Source organism: Passer domesticus, chromosome 6, assembly GCF_036417665.1.
Source record: "Passer domesticus isolate bPasDom1 chromosome 6, bPasDom1.hap1, whole genome shotgun sequence".
Taxonomy (NCBI): Eukaryota; Metazoa; Chordata; class Aves; order Passeriformes; family Passeridae; genus Passer; species Passer domesticus.
In genome coordinates, this window is record NC_087479.1 from 29,338,332 (window position 1) to 29,360,544 (window position 22,213).

Below are 22,213 nucleotides of genomic sequence, written 5' to 3' on the forward strand. Positions count from 1 at the left end.
AACTGCTAGAAATACAGTTCTAATTTCATAATTTTCATATTTTAGAATTAATTCATTATTCAAATCAACGAGTCTTAGCTGAAAAGTTATTTGGAATAATAAATTGGAAATTTGACAGCCCACAAATAACTCTGGAGAATGATTGAGCTTTTTCAGTAAATACTTCTAAAAGTCATAAGCCCATGTTAATAGGAAGTAATAGAATTTTTCTGGCTGCTGCAGTGGCTGCTGCTATTGTCCTAATTTAAATAAATATCTTTTAAGCAAAGTTAGATTTGAAAATAGGTTGACAGAAGATGATCTGATTTTTTTCATGTTCAAGCATTTTAAAGATTTTATCTTGACTGTTTCAGAATAAGGTTGATCTACTGATTTGATCCTTGTTTGCAGAGCTAATTAAACTTGGTGTTATTCCTCTAGGATAAAGTTATGCTTAATAAATATATTGCAAACCAACTTTTAAAACTTGTATGTTTTAATATTTGTTCTTAAAAGATTTATAAATTAGTTGCCTTGGGTTTTTAAATGGGTTTTTTTTTGCTTTTTTCAGAATTATACTAGCTAGTTGTTCGAGATGACAGCAAATACAGGATTTTGATGACCTGTAATATTCAAAGTAGTTTAAACACTTCCAGCAAATAAATACCAGGCAACTATCACAATAGCAAAAGCTGTTCTTTTGGCAGCAGTGTCTTGCAATGATTTCCTTAAGTAGATGTCATCTTTCAGGATAGTGGCTTTATTAAAAGCAGATTTGAGTGCTTGCTAGAGTTACTGTTCCAAGAATAGTTGGTTGCTCAGATGATTTCACACTGCAGGCAGCATTTCAGTGGTTAGCCTGTTCTGTGAGCCCATCCCTGTTTGTGATTAAGCTAAAGATCCTTGAAAACAGCTAGGTTTAGCATACTGAACATTTTTTCCTTTTTTTTGGAAACTTTTGTCCTTTTCCAATTCTTGCTTTGTATTGTAATTTACTCCTATTTGAATTCTGCATGCTGAGGATTAGTTTCCTTTCTGCATACCTATACCCTCAACAAAGATACTGTAAATCCCCTTTTTTCCACTTATTTGCATAGAGTCCTATGAAACACGTGGGTGTAAAGATAAATTAGCCATTTGCTGGCTGTGTGCCTGAAAACAGTCTGAGATTCTGGCTGACCAGAAAACCGTCCAGTTTTTTTTTGTTGTTGAACATGTGGGATGCATTAAGGATTCAGCTTAATTATCTTGGTTTTATTTAATCTTCTTTTTAAGAAATTGCCTTTAATTGTTGCCCCCTCACATACTTCTAGAGGAATAGTCAGCTGTTCAGAGAGGGAGCTTTTAGTGATAGAAATATAATGGAGAAGAACTGTAGTAGAGAAAGATGTGAGAAGATGCAAATGAGCAGTGCATTGCAGGCACTTTTTCAAATCCACACAGGAATCTTTCCTCTCTGTTTCTTCTGTGTGCTGGGGGCACAGTGTAAATGCTGACATCCTGTTCCATAATGCTGTAGTAGATGGAGTGAAAAATTGCAGAAGAAAAATGGAGTCTTTGTTTAGCCAAAAGCATCAGTATAATAATTTGAGTGGAAGTAAATATGTGGAACAGAGCATGTGAGGTAGGAAATGTGGTCTCTCTTCTTGAACTCTTAGGTTTACTGGAACCTTTAAGTCCCCCTTACTTCAGAGGGGTTAATGTTGCAAGCAGTAATGCAATGTCTGAGGGTGCTCAGAGATCCTCCAGTAAAGTTTCTTTAAGGGTTTTATTTTGTATCTGAGTACAAATGGGAGGAAAAAGTTTGTGTTCCAGTGCATGAGTTCATACGCGCCTTGAGTGGAAACTGCTGGTGGTTTGATTATGTCCTGTGGAATGTGCACCAAGAGAAAACATAATTATGCAAAGAAATATGCATATACAACATGAAGTTGTGCATGTAGAGATAGTGGTTTGGGGTTTTTTTAATGAAAAGAAGGATTTTGTTGGAGAATGGGAAAAAATGAGACTCATGTTCCTTGAGGAAGTGTGTAGAGATAGATATATATATATTTTTATTATTGTTATTTTTAAGTAAAACTTCCAGAGATTGTATTATCTCCACTTGTGAAAACAGGGAGCATTGGAAGGCTTTACTTATTTAAACAAAGGTCTTTTGCACACTTATACTAGTGCATAAGAGAAGGTTGCTTATTTGAATTCAGCTGCTGATTTTTTTGATCTATGAAAAATAACTTCATCTAAACTATATTGACATCTCAATCTCAGAAGTCTGTTTGTACACAGACACAGTTAGTTATTTTCTTTAAATAAATGGGCTTCTCTGCTTTGTGTTAGTGTCAGTCTTCACATCAGATTTGGCAGTTGTATCAGGTACATGCTGTGTTAGATTAATTGTTTGACTATGGCTTCTGAAGCTGTTGTGTCAACCCAAGTTCTGGGAACAGAAGGATCACAATCTCTGAAGCCAGGAGTCCACACTTGGATTGGAAGTTCCAGTCACAGTCCAGGTATCTACTGTGTCTGTGTACAGCTTCTGGTAAATGTATACAAACCAGCTTAATGTCAAAGCCAGTAGCAGCATGCAGCAATATACCACTAACATTTTGTGATACTGTAGGTGAGAAAAAATTGGATCTTCCCTTAATCCAGGAAGCCATTACATCCCTGAGTAATCTTTGAAGTCATGTTTTATTTTACAGTGTGTGACCATTAAGAAAATGTCTGAAAACATCTCTTCAACAACTCAGTTGCAGAATTAACAGCATCAGATCACTGCAGTCTGGAAAGCACTTTTTCAGTTGAATGTCACTTGAATGTCTTTTAACCTGACAGCACTTCTGAGTGTTTTCCCAAAAAGCTATTCATTGAAAATTCTTCAGGCTCATGAAGGTCTGGGTTTTGCAAAGATTATCAGTCTCTAGCTCAGTCAGGAGGAGGTCTGTGTGTTTAAATCCATTGTTGTTAACAGTGGCCTTGAATTAAAAAAAGAAAAAAAAACAAACAAACAAAAAAAAAAACCCAAAAGCTAGTTGCAATGTCCCAACAGTTTAAATGCTGGTATGATGTACTCTGCAAATATTTCTATAACACAGAAGAAGAGAGAAGTATGTGTTGAATGTGAAAACAACACATTTTTTCACAACTTTTTTCTAAGTAACTACATGTAAGTTGATTCTTTTGATTCTGTTATCATGTAGATATATTCATTGTTAAAGGATAGGTAACTAAGATGTTGGGACTTATGAGATCACGCCTTTTCAGGAATTATACACTCTTTGTTCCCTTGAAACTGGTCTGGATTTTTCTTTTGATGGAGACAATTTTTAAATTCAATTCACTTTTTTAAAGATTCATGTAAATGACCTGGTGCTAAAACATGTCAGAATTCAAATCACTGTGTTGGTTAACTGAAGTATACAGTTAGAGATTATTTGGGCACAGGATTCTGTTTGCATCCCAAAATTAGCAAGTGGTGAATTCAGTTTGGACTAAGTTGTGCTGTCTCTTGTGTACTTATTTTTTAAATTTTCCCATTTTTTTAAGATAAGGGAATGTCATAAAGAGTGACAACAAAACGTTGAGACTGAAAGTGTTAAAGCAATTACTTTGCTAGTAGTATGCACACAAAAAATAATGGATCTGTGACTCTCTTGGTTTCATAATCTAATTTGGTTATGTAGTTTATTTACATTTATTTTAAATTATGACAAATATCAAATGATCCCACAGGCAGAATTATTAGGTAGTTCAGGCCTGAGTATAATCATCTCTGTACTAAGAAAGCTAAGGATGTCAGCTTGAAAGTCTTAGTAATACAGAAATGTGTAAATTAATGTATGTGCATTGGAATGTCATTACATTGGGACAATTAAAGGTGTCATTCAGCAGTTTCCATGAATGGGGGCCTGTGCATGTGTTACAAGACATTAATGCAGAACTAATTGGAGTTACAGCTTCAAAAAGAACCTGTTCATGTTCCCTCTCAGTTCTCCCTCCTTTACTTAGGTTCTTCTGCAAGCTGCAGTGAGGTTGGCGAGGTTTGTTTTTTGGGATGTGTGTGACTAAGCAGCTTCCCTCCTCCCTCCCTGTTCTCTGCAATAATTTTTCCTCTACAAATGTGTATGTCTCTCCTGAGACAAATGTCTGTCCTAAGTCAACTGTGCTGTTTTGTTACGAAACACATTGAGGAACTGACCTGGGTCAAAATTACACAGCCCAAAAGTAGAGGTGTGGTTTTGTCTGCGTTGACCCTGATGGTGTCTCTGACACTGTTTCCTGTGCAGTTGCCCAGTCAGTAGTTCCAGAGTTGAGGGGATGAGGTGCTAAAGCTGCAAGAGGTGCAAGAGCTGTGCAATCAAGTGCTGTCACCAGGAGCAGTGCTTCTGAAGAACAGTCTCACCAAGTCTGAAGCTTTCTCTGTCCTCTGTGAACGTGATTTCTTGTGTGCCAGCACAACCATGGTGCTCCTTCCCTATGCCCTTGCAGTGCTTTCCCTGTGTATGTGGGACACAGATCTGAGTTTCCTTCAGTTATCAGAGGGGGGATTAATGAAGTTTTTATGCTGCATGAAGTTAAACAGGGTGTTTCTCTGAGAAGATTTTGCAATATACTGAAGTGCTAGTGCTTCTGCCCAAAATAAGCTAAGCTTGCATAAGCAAATTTAAGAAGTGTGGAGAACAACTTCAGTGAAGTTGTTCTCAAATACTTTGAAAATTCTGCCTTTATGAATAATAAATTATTTTCTAAATTCTTTGAGGCATAAAAAACTTTCTTTCAAAGTCAGAGTTTGTAATGCCTGAGTAAGTTAAGTGGACTTTGATATAACTTTAGAGTTTCTAATATTGTTTTATGATTTCATTTTTAGAGAGTAACAGTCTGCTATACCTGTGATCTACAATGAATGCCAAATCTGCAATCAGCAAAGAGATTTTTGCCCCACATGATGAAAGGATGCTGGGAGCTGTTCAAGTGAAAAGAAGAACAAAAAAAAAGATTCCTTTTCTAGCTACTGGGGGTCAGGGTGAATATTTAACATACATCTGCCTGTCAGGTAAGTTTAATGACTTTTGACATCCAGTTATTTGTTTATCTTTCATTAACTGATTAGCTGTTATCTGTAGCCATAAGGAGCTGGATGATTCCAATCTTCACAATGTATTGAGAGAATTATAGCACTTATACCTTTTATCTTGAGGAACCATGTGCTCTAGGCTATTTATATTTATATATTATAATAAGTTGAACATGTGGTTTCATTGTTTAAAAACCCCTAGGTGTTCTCGCAGCCCAGGCGTATAATTTGCTCCCTTTGAGTGTGTACATCTTGCTGGAAGTACAGCTAGTGGCCAGAAGAAATGTTCTATGACTCTCAGAAAAGTAGGATTCTTTTTGCACTAAATGAGAGAGTTTAATGACTCTTTCAAATTCTGGTGTTATTTTTTTAAATAATGTTAAAACTTTCAAAGCATAGGACGTAAAACTCAGTGACTTTACAACTAGCACATCACACATCTGCCCAAAAAGTATACATTCACTGTATGTTATTGGATGAGATGCTGTTTAGATATATATGTACAAATACTTCTGTTAAAATACAAGCTGGAGAGGAAATGCACATGCATACTGAGGTCAGTGAGACAAAACAGAAGACCTTTCATTTACAGCTGAGTATTTTGCTTGTCATGGTAGGATCATAGAGTATCCTGAGTTGGAAGTGACCCACAAAGTTCATCAAGGCCAACTCCTGGCCCTGCGTTTTGGTAAACCCAAAAATGGCACCATGTGTCTGAAAGCATTTCAAATGCTTTGTGGGTTCTGCCAGGTTAGTGCTGTGACCAGTTCTCTGGGGGGTCTGTTCATGGGTTTGAACGCCTTCTGAATAAAGCACCTTTTTCTGACACCCAGCCTAAGCCTTCCCTTACAGAGTTTCATGCTATTTCTCAGGTCCTATCAGTGGTCATGAGAGTGAAGAGATCAATGTGTGACTCTCTGCTTCCCCTCCTGAGGAAGCTGTAGACCACAATGAGGCCTTCCCTCAGTCTGCTATTTTCTAGGCTGAGCAATCCAAGTGACCTCAGCCATTCTCCCCACACAGAGAGCTTCAAGGAAGGATTTAAAAATTGATTCCCCTAGGCTGTTCCATAGACTTGTGGTTGGAATACTCTGTGTTTGTGTGAGAATTGCATGCTTCAGTCCTCTCAAGGTGTAGAGGAAACTAATCTAGACCTCTCAGCTCTTAAAGAAATGTTCAAATAACTAATGTATTTAAGCAAAGCTAAACTCTTCTTTTGGCAGTCATATTTTTCAAATGTCGGTCCATTCTTTTCCTAAGTGTTCTTGTAAAAGCAATCATGTTCTAGGTCTATGCAGTAAATTTTGGAATACACGTGTGTTTGATACCCACATTCATCATGATTAAAGGTTACAGATGTGCTCATTCATAATTAAAGGCTAGAGATGTGCTCTATGCTTACAATTTTCTGTAGGCTAAATATTCAATAGGTGGATTTTTTTGTCTTTTTTTTTTTTTTTGATTCTGCATAACTTAGCCCTCCTTCCACTCCCCTACCCCATATTCATAGGTATCAGTCAACATGGATTTTAAGACCGTGAATGGTCTTAAATGCATTTATTGTTTTATTGCCACACATATTATGAGTAAGGAAGAAATAGTGGATGTCCTGACTTAAGCAGAGTTTGCCACCTATGATAAGGAGAAGCATTCAGGATCTAAATAAAATTACTTTGTGGCAGACACTGAAAAGTTGCATATTGATATTGCAAGAACCCTCACATGTGGCTCACTATTCATGGGGTTCAGATCTGAGAGCAATTTTTCTCATATACATTTATAGTTTATATTATGAGAGTACAGTATGACTGGTAATATCAGTAGGCAAAAAAGTGACTAGGGAGAGGACTGCCTGGCTGTGTTTGATGTCACATTCCAAGCAGTCTGCTCAGCAAGATTATGCAATTCAGTAGAGTCAAGTACAATTAGTTATGTAGTCGGGAGTCATCAAAGGCACAAAACCATGCTTTGAGGAGCAAGTGTTTCTGCCACTGTTTAAAACAAATTGTGATGAGGATAAACTTGAGATTTTTGCCTATTCCTTATGGCTGTGAAGCAATAATGGTTTTAGTTGCAACACAAAGTTGTTACAGAAAATGTTTCTATTTGGTAAGGCTAACTTAATGTAGTCATGGCAATTTAGCTGTGCCCCAAACAGTCCAAGATGAATTGTATCTTGAGACAGCAAAATATATTTGATTGCCTTCCATTTTTGAGGTAATGTGTCCAGCGAAGCAGTCACAATGGTGGCTAGCTCTGAATTTGTATTTACATTTCAGGTAACATGTGCTTTAGTGCTGAGTATTGCAACCTCTTCCCTGGAAATGCCTTTATCAGCCTTTTGACTCTTGTCCCAGGTTTGCTATGTATTAGATAAACAAAGTGACTGGAATATCTCTGTGTTCATAGTTTTCTTGGACTAATTCATTTTGGCCTTTGTTTAAAGGAATTTGATAATTTACTCTTTAGAACAGAATTTGCCAGTTGAAAGAATAGAAACTGACTCCTTATATCCATAGGGGGTGTAAATATAAAACATCTTGTCTAGTTGTAGTTTCATCCAAGATACAGTACAGAAAATGAAACATCAGCCACTGTGACAGCTACTTCTATTTACTGCTCACTTTGAAACTAAGAAATTACACAAATTGTTATAACCAGAGTTAAATATTTTCCTTTCAATGTTGAACTGAATTTTGGGGTTGAAAAAACATTTTATCATAGTTGATTATTTGAATTTCTGAAAGCGTTGCTAGAGATGCTGAGCAGGGAGAATGCCCTTAGCCTCAGAGATGGGACAGTGAACCATTAAAAGAAGCAAATATTGAGGAGAGTGAGATGGGAGAGTAAGGAAGATTCTTCTTTAGTATAGATATTTGAAGCATGTACTGAGTTTTTTGATTGTAAAATATTGAATACTGAGATGGTTAGAAGTAAACATTTATGCTTGAAAGAGGTATAGCTAAAGCCTGTAATCTGAAACTGGGCACAGATTAAGCTAAGAAAGCTGTAGCAAGACTGCTTGACAGCCTGGTGGAAACCAAGCAACTGGGTTACCTGCAGCTTTCTAGCCTAGTGTTGGAGCTAGCCAAGTTAAACTGGCAAACAGAGCCAAGAAAAATCTTTAAGGACTTTAAGGAGTTATTTAGCTGAAGAAGAACAAGAAGGGAGTAGGCAGATGGGAAACACAGAGGTGGGGTGGCTGTAGGCAGAGCAGAGAAAATGAACACTAGGATTTTTGTAATGTAAAAGAAGATTTAACACAGAGCAAAGACAAGAAATTCAAAGCTGAAAGTGGATATTTATCACCTCCTCCACACTAGCAGACCTAGTGAGAGTTATTGGATCAGGTCTAAGTTTTCATTTTATCACCATTGTCTTATATAATTGAAACATAATTGTTTAAAATAGTTCTTAGCCTTATTTAGAATTCTGAATTAAGTATAAAATACTTAAACAGTCACTTCAGAAATATAGGTCATTGGCCTACTCACCAGGGGGTGGTATTTTCCCCTCTGTTTAAATGATGTGAGAATGTTACTTCAGTGTTCATCATACTCACTTCCAATCTGACCCACTTAGATCTGTCAGACTCTACTGAATGTTTGATTATTTATACAAAAAAGGTCATGACTGACAGATTTGGTCAGCCCAGAAGAGCACACCAGCCAAATGATGGTCCAGTGCTCTGCAAGCTCTGACCTGGACAGCTGTTTGCAGACAGCTGCAGGCCGGTTGTGGTGCTTTGCCCAACCCCACAGACCCAGACTTGGATGGCTGAACATCTGAGCACAGACTGGGTGCTCATCAAGGACTGAACAAAGTTCAATACAAGTTTCGTATTGTGTTTTGTTGTGAAATTCAAATTCCTTTTATCAGAACAAAGGAAAAAACCAAACAAGCTTCTTTCTTGACTATCCTATCTTAGTAATGTCTTCTTTAAGGTGAAGGTTTAATAGTTTAGGTATCTGTAGGGCAAATAATGACTAGCTCCTCTTGCTGTGTGCTCACTGACCTATATTTACTGCTTTAAACTGGCCATAAGTTGGATAATGGAAAGCACTGATGTTTTTCAAATTGTTGCACAGTGTAGTTACATTCACTGTTACATACTGTATTATGTGTGTCTAAATAAATATGTATTAAATGTACACATACAGCATATAGCTTCTAGTGCTAATATTAACAAAACATAATTGCCTTCATCTACTTATAATAAATTATTATGATACTGAATATAATTCTTAACCAAGACTCTTTTACTTCCTTTGTCAGAACCTACTTTGTTAGGTACTTCTGGTATTTTAACTCTAGGGTTCCTGTAAGGAGTTTTATAAGGTCAAATATCAGTTGCTCATAATGAAAATAAATTTCAAATACCATTTTATAAAAGAGATTTTAAAATCTTTTCTTAAGGGTCTTTGAAAAACAAAACTGCCACTTTTTGAGTGAAAGCCAGGTTAACCTTCTCTTCTTCATTATTGATCTTTCTGTATACATTGAAATAGAAGACAAAATGATGAACTACTTTGGAGGGTAGGATTCATTTATTGATTGTATCCTTAATATGTCTTGATGCTCTGATCCCTTCTGATTCTGAGTTGTCCACAGTAATATAACCAGTCCTTTTCCACAAGAATTTTGTGTAGGAGGGCATCTTTTCACAGCTACGCTACAGAATTACGTATTTGAAAGCATTTAGTCTTAAGATTGGTGTGTTTTGGTTTGCTTTTTTTTTTTTTTTCTCTTTTTAAGGTGGAGGAGGAATGTATGTGTGCATCATCCCAATACCCTACTTGATCTTATTCATGTGCAGGAAATATTTTCTAAATGGCAAGCTGAAGGTGTGCAGTTATGAGTCTGCTCTTTAGCGTTTTTTTTTCCCCCAAAATCCTTCGGAATGTAATTGTAGCAGATTGATAAAGCTTAACAGTTTACTGTGCATCAGTATTGTTCCCCAGAGCTCAGTATTGCACCCAGTCCTGATTAATACCTTTATTTATCATCTGGATGAGGGGATCAGGTGCATCCTCTGACAGATTACAGACTACACCAAACTGCGCAGGAGTGTTGATTATCTGGAGGGCAGGAAGGCTCTGCAGAGCGATCTAGGCAGCCTGGATCAATGGGCCAAGGCCAATGATTCAACAAAGTCAAGTGCCAGATCCTGCACTTGGAGCACAAGAATCCCAGGCAGCACTACAGGCTGGAGACAGAGCGGCTGGGAACATGTCAGGTGGAAAAGGATGTAGGAGTGCTGGTCAACAGCTGGACAAACATGTTCCAGTGTGTGCCCAGGCGGCCAAGAAGGCCGGTGGCATCCAGGTCTGTACCAGCAATAGTGTGGGCAACAGGACCAGGGCAGTCCCTCTGTACTCAGCATTTGTGAGGCTGCACCTGGAGTCCTGCGTTCAGTTCTGGACCTGTCACCGCAAGGAAGACATTGAGGTGCTGGAGCATGTTCAGAGGAGGTAACGAAGCTGGTGAAGGTTCTAGAAGGTAATTCCTTTGAGAAGCAGCGGAGGGAATTGGGGATGCTCAGGGAAGATGTTACCACTCTCTACAGCTGCCTGAAAGGAGGTTGTAACAAGGTGGGGATCAGCTTCTTCTCCTAGGTAACCAGTGATAAGAAAATGGCCTCAAGCTATGCCAGAGAGGTTCAGCCTGGACATCAGGAGGAACTTCTTCACAGAGGGGCATTTTAAACATCGGAATGAACTGCTCAGGGTGGTGGTGCAGTTACCATACCTGGTTCAAGATAAATGACTGGATGTGGTACTTAGTGCCATGGCATGTCTGACATGGTGATGTTCAGTCAAAGGTTGGATTTAATGATCTGAGGTGTTCTCCAATCTAAAGGATTCTGTGACTCTCTGAGCAGTTTTTTAAAAAATGTGTCAAAACATAAAATTTCTGTTACTAATGTTGCTTTCAATTCTGTTCAGACTTGATCTCTTGAAATTGTTTTTCCTTCCACCTCTACCAGACATAAACTCCTTGGAAAGATTTCCAAAATCTCAAATGAGAAATCTTGAAAAAATGTGAGCAAAACAAAGACATTGAAAACTTGATGGGAAATGTGAGGCATCGGATCTGGTTTTTTAGTAATAAATTTGCAGTAATTAAAAGGAATAAATTCAATATACATAAATAAAAAGCCGGTTTTGATGCAGCAAGATTTATGCATTGAAACAAAATGGTTGTAAAACTATAGACTGGAAGTTGTACACTGGGAGCTACTTGTTGCCTCATTGATCATAAAGGAAGCTTGATGAGATTATTAGTTGGACTTTGTGGCCTTTTACATGGAGGTGCGCAAAAATTAATGTGAAAATTACTACATGAAGTAGTTATGTTGCAGACCTCCTCACTCCCCTCCGTGTTCAGAAGAGAATGGGGGCTCTGTAGAGCTTTATCCATTTATTGTAATTACATGTGCTGGGTAGGTTTGTATTCCTCAAGAGCTGGCAGCACCTTACTTCAGTGGTGATGATGTATTTCAGTGCCGTGTTTTGCCCAGAACATGGCAGATGCTTGCATCAAGTTTAGTGCCAGGTTAAAATGTTTGAATGTCATAATGTCTTTGGAAACAGTTTGTTCATTCTTTGTCCAAGTGAGGCTTTTGGCAAGGTTTGTTGCTATCTTGTATGTGATAAAAATGCAGAGCTGTAAAGTAAGGCTCTACAATAACATATGTCCATGGTAGCTCTCCTTTCGAGTTGGAGTGCAGCAACCATAAGACCTGTGTGAGTATCCACTAACTGCTAGCTTTGGCATAAGCTGTTCTTGTGGTGCCATGACAGCTAAAACTGCTGTGTTTTGCTTTGCAACAGGATTCATTCTGAGCAGCTTTCTTAGTTTTTGTAGTGCTGGTGTGTAGTATGTATAATACCCTGACTCACTGCATTATGGATTGTTGAACTGGAATCATACTGGGAAGAAAACATCTGGAATGTTCTTTTGATGCTGCATTTCAGAAAGCATTTCTGTTGATTGCTGTATAGTTCTGCTCTTAGAAGTAATATCTTGTGAACAAAACCAGAAGTTCTCTTTCTCCCTGACCAATGCTTACTGTATTAGACTCTTTTAGTAGATAAACATCAGATTAAAATCTTATCCTTTTATAGTACTCTAAGCTGTATGAGTCAAATCCTGCAAGTTTTCACCATACATCTGGCCTTTAGATACTGTACTATCGAATAATTTTCAGCATGGAGCAGCACGTAAGAAGTACTTAAGAAAGCAAGCAATAAGCTGATTAGAAGACTACATCGAGCTTCTCTATCATTAGGTAGATTTTATTGTTGCCTTGACAAAGAGAAAGATGAATAATGCAGTTCTGATGTCTAAATATTTTCTGTTTAGGACTTTAATCTGTAAATAATCCTTTTAAAGCAAGTGAAATTGAAAAAGAACAGATCAGAACTGATGATTGATTTTCTGGTGTGCTTAGCCTGTGTCCCCTAGTTTATGCAAACTGCTGCCACAGGAGCTCATACACCAATCAAGTAGCAAGATACCTGAAAAACACAGTAGGAGGGAATTACTTAATGAACTAAGTCTGTCTGATTGTCCCTTACTGTTATGATATCTGAACATTTCAGACTGTTGCAATAAAAACAAGCTCATATTCTCATGTATGCATGAATATGTGCTACTGTGAACAAGTGCTCTGCATTTAGAGCAGGCATTGTTTTTCCTCCATCCTACTTACATTTAGATTTTTAGTAACTTGTTTTTGTACTCTGATTATGCATATCCTAACAAGAAGGAAAAAACAACATATGAAGGGTGGGGAGGCTGAGAGAATATAAACTATGCAAAGTTTTGTTGGCCTTGTATCAGGGAGGAGCCTACCCATTAGTCCAAGTTAAAACAATCTCTAGTAACTGTTTAGCTGGAACAACTTCATAGAGAAAGTCTGGCACACCCAGTCAGCTGCTTTTTTGTTCATTAGAGCTCAGCAGCACACAGTAACTCTCAGTAGCCTCAGGGAATGACAAAGTTAAAACCCTACAAATTCTCTAATGTTACTTTTTTAAAACTTCATTCGGGTGAAATTTTTAGGGGCTGAGTCTGAGAAAACTTTATAAGGTTGTGGAACATATGAAGTTCCTGGGCATTTTTAGCCCATAATTCTAAATAGTTATTGGAAAATTACTTTAAACATTTCATTTTCTTTTCATATTGTCTATTTAGACCTGTCTTGAGAGGACAGGCTCAGCTGGAAGGGAAGCTGCAACATAAATGTCTTGCTGGATGAAATAACTGGTAAATGCTTTTCCTGGATAATATGATATCAGCCCCTGCTGTGTTAGTTTTCTCAAACCTGTGCCTCATGTCACTCTGTGGAACACAGTGTGGAGCACACACAGTAATGGCAAGAGCAGTTTTCTGTGACTGGATCAATGACTTGGAAGGAAATAGAACTGTTAAAAGTACGTTCTCTTACTTCTAGCAAGAGAAGTGTTTACAACACTTATTTAAAGCAGTTACACAAAGTATGATTTTTTGAGTGAGGCATAAAATTGAAAGTTGAAGTAAACAAAAGCTCTCAACCTCCAGACATTATATTTATTCACTTGCATTAATGACAGATTGCTAAAGAAAACTTGACTGTTTAAGTGTCTGGGAATATCTAAAGTTGTCTAGAATACTATCTGAGAAGATTTTAGGCAGCTGAAATTTGTTGAATTTGCTTCCAAAGAAACCATCACCTAGGTGGAGAATGCTTAAAAGTTCCAGAATAATTTCTGTTCTCCTTTATTTTTGTACTCACATATCATGATTTCATTTAAGAACAGGTTTTTTTTAGGTTTAGCACACATAAGTTTGCCATACAAAAATGCAAACAATCCTTCAGCTGTACTATTTCAGGAAATAATTTCATTTTTGCCCAGTGTTCAATCTGTAATGAAAGGTAGTTGGGAAACAAAAAACAAAAATTGTCTTTAAGTATGGGGAATGGAAAATGAGTTGAAGAGATGCTTTGAAATTTTTTAGGAACTGGGAAAAGGGAGGGTTTTGACAGTGGCATTAGGAAGAGTTTAAACTCATAAACCACTGTATGTATAGACTGATAAAGCAATTCATATTTTATTCATTGGGACTCCTAAATTTATTTGTTTTAAAATTAAAAAATATATTTTCCTTTTGTCTCCTAATCACCTGGAGATAAAAAAAGTAAGCATATTTGCATTTGGATTTTGTGTTGTACTTTGGAAGTGTTGTGAATCTCATAATCATTTAGGTTGGAAAAGATCTCTAAGGTCACTGAGTCCAACTTTGACCAGTCATCTCCTTGCCAGCTAAACTGTAGCACTAAGTACCATGTCCATTCCTTTTTTTTCCCACCTCCAGGGATATGCTGTGTGATCTGTTTGTATCATTTTTAACTAAAAGTGAGGTTTGTTTGTGTTCCAGCTAGAACCTGATGTATCCTAATAAAATATTTTTGTGCTTAGGTTCAAAAAGCTTTTGTACTGGCTAGGGAGAAGGGTGAGGAGGGGAAGAGCAGGACAGGAAGAATCAACTACACCAGCTGGTTGAACCACATACTTCTCTTGGCTCTAATGATGTGTTGGAGCATGATGTTGCCATTTTGTAGGTTGGGGCTTTCAGTTTGTACTGAGATACTGTGAGGACTAAAGTATGTCATGGTTGTGAGGGTTTGTGATCCATGTGATGAGAAACAACTTTTCATTAAAGGCTCTTTGCCTTTTAAATATGATAAAAAATGTTTCCTTTTTAATGATTTTTCAGTCCTTAAGTTACACTAATCAGAGAATGGCAGAGCAGCCTGGGTTGAAAGGGGCCTTAAAATAATCTTCTGGTCCAGTCTTTATTTGTTAAATAATATACTAATAAAAATAGTGTGTAGTGAGGAACTGGTGTTGTTCAGACTGTCTGCTGGAATTATCCAGAGCAGCAGCCTAAACAAGCAAAAATAATGTCAAGAATAGTTTAAACCATTCATTTAGGTAGGTAGCACAGTCTGAAAGACTTGAATGACCAGAGGTGTACTACTGCTTTGGACTGAAAATTTAATGATCTGTAGAAAATATTGTAAAAATTACATGTATCTGTGACTATCTACTACTCTGCTTTTTCTATTGTGTTTATCCATAACCTGTGGTTTTTCACTGTTTCAGCTCAGTCACTTCTTTAAAGAATTTCACATTATGGTTCTCATGTCTGCTTAATGTGGACTTATTTAAACAGTATTTCTTTTTTTCCATTTGTTTTTTCTCGCTTTAAAAAACACTTGCATAATTTAGGGCAATCAGCTTGGTTTCATGATGTCTTTCCCCTTTTTGCATACCTGTAATGCCTTTAGAAGATGGGAAAAATATTTGAAATTCCCTCTTTCTGTGAGTAGCTGCTATTCTAAAATAAATCAGTTGTGGACAGCTTCTTTTAGTCTTCTGATTTGTGGAAGTTTTACTTTGGCAAGCTTTCTGTTTGTTACATCCGCTTCTAAAATATGCCATTTTCTTTATGATTAATTAATTACATTATTTAGCCATGGCTATTGCTTCTTGGAGAAGTTTCAGTCACTAAACATAGTTGTTTCACTTCAAGTTAATTCTTGTTTTAATTTTGCGCACTTCCTTCCTGAATGTGAATATTCACTAGTAACAAGCCATTGTCCACTTGGCGCTAGTTCTGCTTAACTCAATCACCAGCTGTCCAGCTCTGTGCAAGTATCTATCCTTTCTTGAAACAAAACATAACAGTAATCCTCCTCTGCTTATGCCAACTTCTTCTGCTCTTAACACACACTAGTAATGTTGCTGATTGTTAACCTCATGTGATTGTTCCACCCCCTTTTTTCTTCCTGCTCTTTTTAAAGAATTCGTTTTCTTGCTTTTCCATCTTGCATTCAAACTCTTAATTTTCAAAACCTCATTTTCTCTTTTGGACCATATTTTTGTTTTTCTTTGTTTTTCCTTTCGTTTCTAGAATCCTGCTGCAGCTGCAAACCCAGACTTCCGCTATGCCATTTCCGTGAAAATTTGATATGCTATCACTTGGCTTCATTCCAGGTTCAGGAGGAATCACTGGGAGTGCATAATTCCTATTTCTTATTTTCCCTGAACACTTTGTCTGCACTTCAGTTGGATGTTTGATGTTTCTGGCAGGCTTTGTGAACTCCATGCTTTATTAGTGATTGTCTAATGGGAGATTGATTTGTGTAATATTTGATTAAAGCAGTCCTAGGAGTTGCTTGTTGGCTCTGTGCAGGAAGCTTCTGCACATAACAGAAGGGCAGAGAAACTGTTCCTAAAAAATGGTTGGATTTTTTTTTTTGCCATAGAGCTGGGTTTTAAAACTATTTGAAAAAAGTAAGAAGCTCACAGAATAGTGAAGAAATAATGATTACTAGAGCAGCCTTGTAGACCTGTATTTTTGTCTGTTAATGAGTGTCCATTAGGACACATTTGTAGGAATGGAGTACTGGAAAAAACTGTGTTGCATTATTTTAAATGTTTGACGTTCAGCTGTAAATTCCTGTGATTATGCTCTGGCTTCCTTTCCACCTGTTCCAATGTATTACTCCTTCCCTCTAGGAAAGCTTTTTGTCTTTATTGTTCATGCTTCAGTCTCTTTCATCCATTAATCTCAATGAAAAGAAAATTTATAGCCTCTTCAGCTTTTTTTGTCCTCCACAAATACTGTCACATATAACAAATAGTCTATTATATTGTCCATGTTTTGAGGCTTAAGTAAACATGGAAGAGAGGGGTACAAATTGAATTCAACACATACACCTTCATATGTTTTAAAATTATCTGTAGACCTAGTTCCTCTATTTGTTACAAGTTTTCTCACAGTATTTCTTGCAAAAGAATACAGATAAAAAATCACTAATAGGGTGACTTCAGTTTTTCTCAAAAAATAGTTTGTCTCTAATAGTGACAGGTTAATAACATAGTTTGTCAAACATCTGTATGTATGTAGAGAATAGAAGAAATGAAAATTCTGTCAGCTTTAAAGTGCTGCCTAAGCAGACAGTTTAATTTAAATCATAACAGGAATGCATCAGTTTGAGGGCTGATATTAAAATTGTTTTCGTAACTATAGAAATGTTTTTTAAAGTATGGGATTTGTTTCATTTTGAATATATTACAAATAGCTCAAGAACTGATGGAATTGATATTCAGAAAATTCTGAAAACTTACTATAGGCTAATGCAACTTTGTCAAGCTATTTCGTGACTATGTACTTTATCTGTCAAAGCAATCTGACTCAGAGTACACATAGAATTTCCTAGAATAGGAGTAACTTGACTGACATGTCCTTTATTTTAAGATGTTATTTTTACTGAATAAGTAGTTTCATAATCTAGTTATCAATATTCTTGAAACAAAGGCAGTTACCGCCAAGTTGCTAAGTGACTTTAAGTTTTCATAAGGGGTAATTAGTACTGTAAAGAAAAGGGGTAGACTACTCACTTTTGGTGTTTCCAGTATAAATCTAAGAACTCTTGTCTAACTTTTCAGGTTAATTCTTTGACACTGGTGTGGCTGTGATTTGTACAGAATTTAGTTTTATCTTTTTGGATAGTGAGTACCAAAAGACATTTTACAAGATCACTCAAATCATAATGTAGTTGATTGTAGGATTGCCTTTCCACAAGGTGTGGTACTTCCTTACTACCCTAAGTGTTGGCTAGTACTTAGTTTCATTTTTTAAAGCAAGTGGAAGCAGGATCTTTGAGAGGTACAGATGTCTGGAAGTGTCAGGACTAGCTGATGTCATACGTGCAAGGTGTGCTCAGTACAATGTGCAGCCTGCATCTTAAGGTGCAGCTGTGTAACTCCTTTGCTCATACCTGTTCTCTGGCCACATCTTTTTAAGCACAGAATCATCAGCCACGGGTGAATGAGGCTCAGAACATCTGAGGGTTCTGAACACACATTCATAGGGCACATGTTGATAGATTTGGTATTTTAGCTTTTGGTAGTCAGTGTCTTGAAACAGAATCTGGATTAAGGGACTAACCAGCATAAATTAGAAAGAAGATTATTCACTGAATAATATGCCACAAAGAATTATTCACTGGAAGTTATGATGGCTGCAGAACATCCAAAATGTAATTTAACAAGGCGCCAAGATATTATTTCTGGGTATTTCAAATGCCATGAGGATCTGCAGGAGTTTCTTCACCAGTATAATACTAGATGAAAAGAGTGAACCGTAGAAGTAGTAGTAATAATAAATGCGGTTGCATTCCTTTCAGTGTAGACAGTAATGAACTGAAAAAGCAAACTGAGACCTATAAAAAGAAGGTTTATGTACTAAACTGATGTTTATCAATAGATGCAAACCACGTGTTAAGGTTTAGAATTTGGAAGGGGTCATATATTTGAGTGGGAGAAGATGTTTCTTATGGACATCTCTAAAGTATTGGATGTACTTTCAAAGGAAATGCAAAGTGATGTCATGTGTTAGCCCTTTTCACATGTGCACCTTTGGGATTGTTTTGTTGCTCTGAAGTGCAGAGAATGTTTCAAAATTACTTTGTTGTCTTCCCCATCTTTTGGGTTGTCCCAGTAAATTAGTGATGTACAATTGATTACACTTGTGTAATCCATAAAACCTCAGTCTATGGATTAGCATTGTCATAATGCAGTAATAAATTTTAATGGTTTTCTGCTTATGCATTGCTGGGGTTTTTTTTTAACTCTGCAGGGTCATTCATATGATAATCAGTCTTGGCTGTATCATGTTTGTATTACATATTTTATAGGATCTCTGTGGGTAGCATTTGTGTAACCTTTGTGTAACAGCAGCTGCTGCTTCTGTTATTGAATCCTTTTCATTATGTATTCATTACAGAAGGATAAATAAAAATAGATTTAATAACAATAGCAAGAGAAATCTACTGCAGTCTGGAATATACAGATGCAATTTGTATAGTCTTGTTCTTCATTTTGTGTTCAGTTCTAAAGTTCATAATCATTAATACAGCAAGAATTTACTATGAATTTGCTGTATAGTTTCTTCAATTAAATTTAATGCTGGCCTTCACAGGGTCACAGAATGAGTTAGTAAAGTCTGGGATTCCTATTAAAGCGAACTGATTAGTATACTATATTGGTAAAGGAAATCCCTGAAAGAGATATTAATCTGAGAGCAATGGTAGTTATGTACAGTATGAGATTCTGATTTGAAAATAATCTGTCAAAAAAATCTCATTCTCTTTAATACTTAGGATATCAGAATTTCTTGCTTGCTCAGGGAAGAGTTACTCCTCCTGCAAAACACTGCCTGTAATACTGTACATTTTATAACTTCTCAAGATACAACCCCTTCTAAGACTTGTTCAACACAGGAGTTGGTCTGAATTGTGTATGTGGAAGGGTAAAGAATTACAAGAACTTGAAGTAGATGTTGAGATGGCTGATTTTTCTCAACCAGCTACAAGCAGGGATGGGGAATAACTCAGCCAAGTATCAGTATGTTTCTACTCTGGGGACTTGAACTAGCTAATGTTATTCCAGGCCATGGGCTTTTGAATCCATGTTTACTTGCTTTATTGAGAGAAGTACATGCAACTCTGATACCTCTTTATCTTTCTCAGTGAAGTATTACTTGAGTGAGATTTTTGTGGTATTGAGGAGGACTCCAAGCATTCTTAAACAGAATTTGTGTGTTTATACATGAAATTTCTAGACAAATAGGTATGAAAGAGCACGTGCTGGTGTTTCTCAAGATCCTGATAAGTGGCTCAAACCCCTAGTCTCACCCCTGGTGCAACAAATTGTGTCGGGAAACCTGCAAATCATAAAAGTCTGGATCTTATGTGTAGGCAAGACTTCGAGGTGGAAAAGGGGAAGGATGTATCTGAGGCTGAACGCAGGGTGGGTCTGTTGCTTATATTTGTTTTATTTTCAGCTTTCTGGTAATTGACTTTGTTTATGAAGAAAATCCTGAAATAATAGCCTTGTTTGATATTGTTAAAATACTTGATCTGCAATAGATCAATTGTTAGATACTTAAGTAGAATTTTTTTTAAGTATACATGTATATTGTGTCTTAGATTTGGTTATCCTGAGAAGTTGTAGATGCCCCATCCCTGGAAGGGTTCAAGACCAGGTTGGATGAGACTTCAGGTAACCTGATCTAGCCTGCCCATAGCAGAGGGAGATGGAACTAGATGATCTTTATGATCTCTTACAATCCAAACCATTTTAAAATTCGTTGAACTAAGTGTGAATGTATTTGTGTTTTAATTTGATTTTCCAGATTTTTATCTTCTTACCCTGATCTGTAATTAAATGCATCTGGTGGATCCCGTTCAGGCATATGTGAAACACAGTATCTTAGGCACCTTTATAAAGCCATGTGTTCACATTCCTGTCTGAATATCAACATCTCTAGCAATAATCCAGGGAACCTGATTTAGCATTAATATAGGTACATTGGGTGAATTTAGTAATATATCCACTGGTGCTTATTATGCTGGTAGTTGTAAGGTTTTAATTATTAATTCCATGCTGTCTTTCTTTTGTACCTCTTGCAACGAAGTCTAATTGGCAGTGCTGCCATGGGAGAGTGTACTTGGTGCTCTATTGTCAATGGTTTTGTTAGGGAGAGAAGTGTCTGGCTAATCTAGCAGTAAAAGACAGGTTAGATGTAAAACATGAACAAAATTTGCATACTATTTTTTTAATGGCATCACAGTGTGCTACATTGTTTGGTGAGTTGGAAAGTGGATAGGGTCCTAAGGCAAGAAGAGTTTTTCTGCAGCTGCATTTATAAAAATGAAGGAATTGAGTTGCTTGATGATAGCTTCATATTTAACTCTTTGCGGAAAGATATTGACCCTTTCTTTTAATCTTGTGTGTTGTCATAATTTCCGATAAAGTTATTAGGTACATATTTAAATTAATTAAATGTCAGAAGATAGAGTTCAAGTCGTGTAGTATCTTGAAAAGCATTATAGGAAACACAGGTCAAGAAATTGTTTTAAATTAGTATGGTCTGTTTTCTTTATGAAAGTGACTTAATGTGGTATAACTTCTGACAACTTCATAGCTTCTCACTCAAGCTGCTAAGTGTTGGTTGGTTCTACTTTTTCTCTCTTGAAATAGTTTTAAGCAAGTGTTAAATCAACAAGTAGATGACAGCTTGAACCAGAATTTAGAAAACATTAGATTAAAGAAAGTCTGTCCACCAAATTAATGTTTAACTGATATTTAGTCAGCTCTTATCTTACCTAGTGGGAACTGACATAGTCCAAGACATGAAAGAGAAGGATTTAGCTCAATAATGTACTGGGGGATGTGGCAAAATAAAAAGATTTGCAGGGGAAAAAAAAAAAAAAAAAAAAAAAACACCAATAAAAAAACCCAAGGAAAAAAAACCAGAACAAGAAATACAAGTCTGAAAGGAATTTGCAAAGCAAGTCCTTCAGCATAACTCTTTACTTTTATCTCTTTGGTGGCTCTTTAGAGAATTGCCATTCTCTCCCTCTCCAATGGCACTGCAGTTTGTGCAGTCGTATTAGTGATCCAGGTCAGGAACTGATTCAACTGAAAAATATTTTTCTTTTCCTGTGTTCTTTTTCATCCTGCTCACTCTGCAGTCTGGTTCCGCCTGTGACTGAAAGCCATGGCATGGGACAGAGTAAAAGCCAAGGCAATGGGAGGAGGCACCTGACAGCAGTACCTGATTTATGCCATGGAGGTACCAAACTTCTGACCATGATCTCTGCTGCCTCTGCACTGTTGCTTTTGTTTGATAGTACAAGTCCTGGACAGATTGATTCCATGCATTTGTCCAAAGCTGTATTTGAATTTATGGAGACCAAATGCTGTCTTCATAAACAAGTTATGCATTTATAAAAAGTTAAAAAAAAAAAAAAAAAAAAAAAAGTGTTAATAATCAAAACAAGAACAAAGTGAAATTCACAAGGTTGATCTACTATGCAAGGGCTTTCCTAAGCAGCAACTAGTGGTGCTACCGTACTGCTTGCTTCAAATGTGCTTCCCCCACCTTATACTAAAATAATAATTTCCATAGGCTCTCCTTGATGAATCACTTATATATACACTAGGATATACACTTAGAGGAACTGAGTGACATAACAGCCCATTACATGTATGAATATGTTCTGCTGCTTGTGAATGTTCTCAGCAACAGAATTAACAG

At 36.8% G+C, this 22,213-nt stretch overlaps 1 protein-coding gene across 5 annotated transcripts in view; it reads left to right on the top strand.

Moving 5' to 3' along the window:
• STXBP6 (syntaxin binding protein 6) overlaps positions 1 to 22,213 on the top strand; it is a 92,457-nt gene that overhangs the window by 29,963 nt on the left and 40,281 nt on the right. For 4 of the 5 annotated variants that reach the window (XM_064424085.1, XM_064424087.1, XM_064424083.1 and 1 more), the window contains exon 2: positions 4,847 to 5,032. In XM_064424085.1, the coding sequence (XP_064280155.1) occupies positions 4,879 to 5,032 (154 nt within the window). In that variant the 5' untranslated portion in view covers positions 4,847 to 4,878. Of the gene's footprint in view, positions 1 to 4,846; positions 5,033 to 21,647; positions 21,749 to 22,213 lie in introns of those variants that run through there. The other variant, XM_064424086.1, reaches the window with a different exon arrangement.